The 7,499-nt window shown below is 40.5% G+C and overlaps 1 protein-coding gene across 4 annotated transcripts in view; it reads left to right on the top strand.

Annotated features, from left to right (window-relative positions):
- The window catches only part of CP2PP (neuropeptide CP2 precursor), a 90,900-nt gene that overhangs the window by 21,104 nt on the left and 62,297 nt on the right, over window positions 1-7,499 (top strand). For all 4 annotated transcript variants that reach the window (NM_001204562.1, XM_035971142.1, XM_013085542.2 and 1 more), the window contains 2 exon segments: window positions 32-378; window positions 7,211-7,255. In NM_001204562.1, coding sequence (NP_001191491.1) covers window positions 117-378; window positions 7,211-7,255 — 307 coding nt within the window. In that variant the 5' untranslated portion in view covers window positions 32-116.

The raw sequence follows: 7,499 nt of genomic DNA, 5'->3' as shown, positions 1-7,499 counted from the left end.
TAAATGAAGTTTATTATTTTCTGTTCCGCAGGAATTAAGAGACATCATCCATAACTTAGAACTACTCACAGCCCTCTTCCAGCACTCTACAGCCCTTACCTAAACCACAAAACTAAATGGATTCCAGGATTTGTACCTCATTTGCTCGCCTTATGGCCTCAGCTCTCTGCGTATCCACCCTCCTCGTCACCGCCATGCCCTTCGACCTTCGGCGGGGGTCATCAGACACAGACCTTGACCTCCAGGGTCACGTAGATCTCGGTCTGGATGACTTGGACAAGCTGCGACTGATATTTCCGCCTGGTTTAATCGAAGAAGCCTTTTCGCAGGCTCAGGGAAAAGTAGACATGCCTCTTCCACGACAGAGAACATCTTCCAGTAAGTAATAATTATACGGATAATCAATAGAATTTAATTAATTTGTATAGCACAAATTTCCAGCTCAATAGCAAGCTCTGTGGGTTTTGAACCAATGATTATTATTACCCTAGCAGACCTGAAAGCATTTTGAAAAAAAAAACAATCTGAGCCTCAGCTTTCTGTGAAGCTTACAATTTGGTGTCAATTCAGGTAACGTGTGTGTTTGTTTGATGGCCAAATATTGGTATTTTAAGAATTGTTTTGATAAGAGGCAACAAAAAAAAAAAGGGGGGGGGGGGTATTTTTCTATTTACGAGACATGGTACTAACACTTACTTTGTTCATAGAAGACAAGTACTGTTGCCTGGTTTCTTCACTACTACTTAGAAAGACTACTTATTATACGTTCAAGATAAAGTGTGGAGTTGCACCGACACACATGTAAATGCCCATAGAAAATTGTGTCCTTGAGTGCCAAGAAACATGTATAGCACAGTGACTATCAATTGATATCCTCTTTGAGATGTATGTCACCGGCGTCTGTGGTGTAGCTGCTAGGGGCTAAGCCGTCTCATGTAGAAGATCTCCTTTCGATTCCCGTGTGGGGAGATATGTCTATCGAGTATCTCCATAATTCTGCTAGGACGTTGTATCCCTCTCAGTACAGGTTGATTGTGACAGGCAGGGTCAAAGCTCGCCTCTTAAATCATATAAACTGAGTAGATGGGGGCGTAAAATACCTACATCAAATAAAAGGTGTATAACGCCTACATTTTTAAAACAGCCCTTCAGCTGGTATTTCCCAGAAAACTGTCGCAAACAAAAAATTAATAGAGAATTAATTGTGATAGTGCCTATTCGTGCGTCCTTTGCGGTCAAAGACTAGCACGACAGCAAAATGCAATCCATAATTTCCAAGACGGCCTCTAGATCTAATTGCCGCGGAGAAAAGTGTTTTGTGTTAGACAATTGGAACTCTAGATAGAAAGTCTCATTATAATATACCCAAAAAAAGAACCCACAAAAAACCGACGGAAAATAATAGAAGGCTGTGTATACGGGTGATTGTCTAAGGCAGGTGGCCGTTAATGCAGGTTCGACTCCCTTGTCGTGAGTCAGTGTTGTATTATAGTTCTTGGGTTCAACGTTTCTTTCAATATTTTAAGGTTGTTAAAGAAGGGGAAAGGTGAGAGTAATTTCCATCTCCGATAGCACATGCGTCGGGACACATAGACGCGCTGGAATCAGGCGCCCGTCAAATTTTGGGGATGTCGAGTTAATGGTATAACTTTATACTTGTTCATTTATCTTGCGTTCGATGAACAAAATACCCATCTATCTTGAATAGAAGTCGAGTTATTTCCGATTGAAGACTGTTGGGTTCACCTGGTTAAAGATGTAAAAATATCGAGAAAATGACCGCCAAAATTTGTATCTCGCATAGCCATCGTTCTTTCGGAAAAGTATGACAATCTACATATTTTCATGTGCCTTTAATCAATGTTTTTTTCTGGAAAATCCACACAGAAATATGTTTTAGAATAGACATGAAAGGGTTGACCCCCCCCCCTTTTTCAAATAAAAATATTTAAAAAATCAATAAAATTTACGGAACGTGGCAAGGGTGGAGGGGGGGGGGGCACTCCCTTTTCTTCGATTTCATTACTTTGACGAGCGCCTGATTTCGCCGCATATCGTGGTTCATCATGATCCCACCCTTGCTAGCGACGCTCTCGCGCGTGCCTATTCTGTTTGGTGTTCATATTGCTCTCTTAGCTTTTCAAGGTGTTACTCATAGGCTTTGGGGGTTGTGTGAAACAAGGGGATAGGGGAAACTTGTGTGTGACCACTGGGAAGCTATCTTGTCAGCACTTGGCACTTACCATTATTTATTTATACAAACGTCTGGGTCAACTGTCACTCGGTGCTCCCTGCAAACAGCTGGGCGGACTGAGAAGAACTTCGTTTGTGTCCTACGGGATCAAACTGGAACGTGATGATGATGATGTTGATGATGATGATGATGATGATAATGATGATGATGATGATGATGATGATGATGATGATGATGATGATGATGATGATGATGATGATGATGATGATGATCATCATCATTATTTTTTATCATTATCACTTGTTTTGGTCTTTGTGGATTAGAGAGCAAGTCTACTTTTTACCTGAGATAAGACACAAAATGTGACATTACGTCCACTAGACAGACCTAGAGGCTGAGGTCAACATTAATACAAACAGAAAAGTAAGGAGCGTTATAAATGGATATTGGTGCCCGTCTAGGGTGAGTGAGGGAGTTTGTTGGTGGAGTGGTAGGTTGGCGGGTGAGGAGGAAGTAGACAGAGATGTGTCCTTGAATCTCGTCTATTTCTGTTATTTGACGGTGGTCAGAAAGTATTAGAATCCATAACTGTTTTTTTAACGTACTGGAAAGATATGGGACACTGAAAGTAAGTAGCTATATGTCATGTTGCTCCCACATTCATGATGATTAGATCTATTTAAAGGCAGGCTGCTTTACTGCATCCTAACTGAAATATTTTCTTTACATAAGAATCGAACTCATGTTTTTGTGTGTATTGCGTGCGACCTATTACAACACAGCAGACTCTGACGAGGTGCACACTTTTTGTTTGAAGACCTTAGAACAGGACTCTACGTAAATCAGTTTTTGCCCAACTGAGATAATCAAACACGGCTTAAAACAAGGACACAAGTCTGTATTTGCTCGCGACACTGTTAATGGTAGAGTGCTATGTGCACTATCAAAGCATGCGGGAAAGTCCCTTTTATTTATAGATACCAAGAACTCAATTTTTGCCATTTTTGGAGTAAGACAGTTTTATTCTCAGGTCTTCAATTATTTCCCACTATATCTAAACAATCTTGTTATTACAAGTAAAATTCTGCCTTGGAACAAGGGGTCACCGTGAATGTACAAGAGTAGCTCACTCCAGTAAGAGATTGCTCATCAATCATTATGTAGATTTAACTTCCCTTAAGCACCGGCTTACTGCGGCTACGGCGAATTTTCAATAGAGCTTGAGAGCAAAGGAAATGCCTAGAAGACAAGCAGTAATCCCCAGTGGTCCCATTATGGAAAAAGAAAGGAACTGCACAACGTACAGAGGAATCTCTTTATTAAGTCTCGCAGGGAAAATGTACGCAAAGGTACCAGAACAGCGGATAAGACCTATTGTAGAGAGAAGTCTGACAAAAGCTTAGTTTGGAATTCGAAAGGGAAGAGGATGAACGGATGCAGTATTCGCAATAAGACAGATATGTCAGAAAACAATCGAAGACAACAACAAATCCAACATCGTCTTTATAGACCAGGAGAAGGCTTTTGACATTGTAAAACATGTAAAACTCTGGAAGACTCTCGAAATGTGTGGTATCAGAGGACAAATGTTAGATAATGTCAGAGCTCTATAGACCAACAACAGAAGCTCAGTAAGACGAAGGAAGGCAATACAGACTGGTTCAAAGGAAGATCTGAAGGATGACAGAGATGCGTTCTCTCTCCCCTCCCGTTTATAATATAACTGGACACAATAATACAAGGCCCAAACAAAAGCCCAGGAAGCCTAAATGAACTTCTACTCGCAGACGACCAATGTCTTATTCATCCAAACCAACCAGGCCTCCAAAATCACACTACCGAACTGAACAACAGCTGCTAGAAATTTAACATAAAAATAAGCACATCAAAAACCGAAGTTATGGGAGTGAGCCGAAACTGAACATCTATGTCAATAGTAGACAACTGAAACACGTGAAGAAGTTTAAATATCTTTGTCTTATTTTTCCTGAAAACGGGTCCGTAGACAGAGAAATAGAAATGCGAACTCAAAAAAGCCAACGCTGTCACCTACCAGCTCACACCCCTCTTATTCCATAAAAACATCTCAATGGACACAAAGTTACAGCTTATCACCTCAATATTCATACCAACTTTATGCTACCTGTGCCACACCTGGACATTAAGTAAAACCAGTGAAAGAAAAATCATGCGAAATTAAATGTCTCCGCAAAACCCTTAACATCAAAAGACGAGACAGGCAGAGAAATGAAGAAGTAAGAGCAGCTATCGAGTCCTCCCTGCATTACATAGAGAGACCGAGAATAAAATGGTTTTGCCACTTGTTACGTATGGCACCTGGCCAGCCAGCCTTGAGAGCCTACAACACCAAGCACTCAGGCTATACAGGAAGAGGAAGGCCACGCAAAAGTGGATCGAGGGTGTCAAGGAAACCCTGAGAAAACATAATATCACTACCGAAATAGCTGCGAAGTTGGCCTAGCATTGAAAACTGCATCTTCCCTCGACGCTTAACGGCAACAGAGGATGAACATGTAAAACGTAAAGTAAAGTAACTACTTCCGTTTGAACACTGTTAAGTTAATTAAGAGGCACGACCTCCAAATTTCCAATAAAACCCAACAAATGGGTAGAGAGACTAAAAAACTCACCAAAACAACCCAAATTCAAAGACATCGTGATGGAGATTCAAACAGGGCTATCCAGTCCGTAGTCCAGCATAATATTATTTAGCAAGATATGCCTTTGTTATAATAATAAATAGCATTTTAATAGCACATATCCCCACCGCTCGACAGCAAGATCTATGCGCTTTACACCATATCATTACACCATCCAGAACACTAAGAAATTGAGCTTGCCGTGCACCCACTCGAGGGAATAGAGACGACAGAAAAATGAACGCGGATGAAACATAAAGGTAAAAGTCTCTTGGGAGGAGCGACGTTTTTGGTGTAGCAGTTAGGCGCTCCGCTGTCGCAATCGGAAGACCTTAGATCGATTACCGTGTGGAGAGAGGTTTTATCAAGTGTCTCTGTCATTCTGCTGCAACTTTGCCTCCCTCTCAGCCAAGGTTGACCCTGACATACAGGGTTAAAACGTACGTCCTAAATTATCCAAATTGGGGAAATGGAAGCGTGAAAACATCTACATGTACATAGCGTAGCCATTTTTTGTTACTTGTTAAATTCCACCCTGGAACAAAAAAGGTGGACAACAGATCCCAATCAAGGGAGTAGAAAAGATAGAGAAAAGCTTTAAAAAAGGACAAGTAAGATTCACAAAGATTAAGGCATCATGAGTGCATACTATTAATCTAGAAGGAAATATCACCCATAGTATATGATCGGTTGCATTTACATGTACTGCTGGAAAGAAATAGATCTGGATATTAAAATCAACCTCAGAGCGGTCAGGGAGAAGAAAGGGGGGAAGGGTATGAACTTTTCAAGAGTGTAACAAGGTATATTATTGAGAACTGCGTTGGCGTCCCGTTACCCCAGTTGGTATCATGGTAGACAAGGGATGAACGGCCCTGGTTTGGATTCCACCCGGCTTTCGTGAACTCAGATCGTTTTCTCTTGAGTTTTCCGGGATTTGGCCCCAATTGGCTTTGTCCTTTCGGAGACGGACGTTAACAAAATTGGAAGTCTCTTCTCTTAAAATATAACCTTATGATAGTGTTGATATAGGTTGAACCCATACTAAAAAACAGCGGTGTTAATTAAAGACGATCTCAAAAGCCAGTTATTGTATTAAGGAGGCAGATTCAGGTGACGTCATCAGTCAGTGTCAGAGAACAAGTACAATATATTATCTTTTCATCTTTGACGGTAGGATCCGACGTCATGACATCAATCTCCGTCTGGTCGAGAGGTCAGTGAACTTGTTGAGGAGTGAAACTAGCTAACAAAGTCAATTTGCAGTGTGGGTTTTTTGTTGACTGAGCACAGGAGATGTCATTAATGGAAGACAGTTTGACCGTATCTAAAAAAATCTCAAGGTTTTAGCACCAGCAATGGTTCTTTTTTGTTTTGTTTTAAAGTTGTCTTACGTTATCGGTGTCTGTGATGCAGCGGTTAAGCCGTTGCACTTTGCTGCCTTAGAGTTACAAAGTTTTATCTGGCATTTGTGGCTGTTTTGAGTTACTAAGATCATGAGATCAGAAACCAAATGTTCTATCTTTGTTGTAAAAATCGTAAGATTATTGGGAGTAGTTACCCAGATAATCAAAGAATTGCATTTGAAAATCCTGTCCATGTTGTAAAACTAAAAACGCTTTAAGTCATATTCCTCAAAACAGGATCCTGAACATTGAACTTTGTAATTCTAGGGGAATGATTTAAAGAACGTGATTTCGATATCTTTAGGTGGAGAATCTCCGTCTTTCTGCTGGAACATTTATTAATTCCTCTGAACTCAAGTTGGCCCTGACAGACAGTGCCCTTACCCGCCCCCTGATTGATCTAAATTGTGTGGATTTGGGCATAAAACATTCACATGGTATCAACTTATTACATATATTGAAAGGAGCAACATCCACAAGAAGATGGTCATAGAGTACTGAGGAAAGAATTAGACAGGAGGAAACTGCAGAGTCAGACAAACGGAGTTGGCCTTCCAGAGCCTCTAACCATCCGCTTTTAAAGTGTGTTGATTGATTTGTTTTCTTTGTATGTCTAAATTTTTTTAACGAACTAATTTGTACACCTTTGTCCACGTTTGTGCCCTTAGAAAGCAATTTCCTAAAATAAGAGATAAAATGTTTTTCTTTTCATTTCTTTCTTTTTCTTTAATTATTGAAGAATTTCTCCAAGGTGATTGGCGAGTGCTCTGGGTGGGGTTTCCTCTTTCTTTCCTATCAAACATCAATCGTCCCTATCTCACCCCCTGTTCTTTGTATGTTACTCCCTAGTAATACTCTAATCTTCAGAGATAATTCATGGTCTACATGTATTTGTGTTGCAAGTCCTTACTGAAACCAAACTAAAATAATTACTCTTATGTGTTCCACAGGATCTTCAGAGCGTTGGGCTCCAAAGTCAAAGCGATTTGATTTCGGTAAGTATCGAACACTTGTAGCATTTTATTAGTCTTTTATTGACCTACTTTTAAGCTTTTTTCTCTGCATGAATTTCCATTTTTTCATTCGAATGAGGTGTGAACACAAGGCGTAAAATTCTGACCGCTTTGTCTATGATGGTGTGCACGTGTGCGGTTTGTGGCGTTCAAAGGGCCAAGTGGAGTCACGCATGCTGTGCTTGCAACAATTTCTTTATCTGTGGTGCAGTTTTCACATGCTCGA

This window comes from Aplysia californica, unplaced genomic scaffold (genome assembly GCF_000002075.1).
Source record: "Aplysia californica isolate F4 #8 unplaced genomic scaffold, AplCal3.0 scaffold00385, whole genome shotgun sequence".
Classification (NCBI taxonomy): Eukaryota; Metazoa; Mollusca; class Gastropoda; order Aplysiida; family Aplysiidae; genus Aplysia; species Aplysia californica.
Note: the sequence above shows the minus strand (reverse complement) of the source record. Positions and strands in the feature narration are given on the sequence as shown.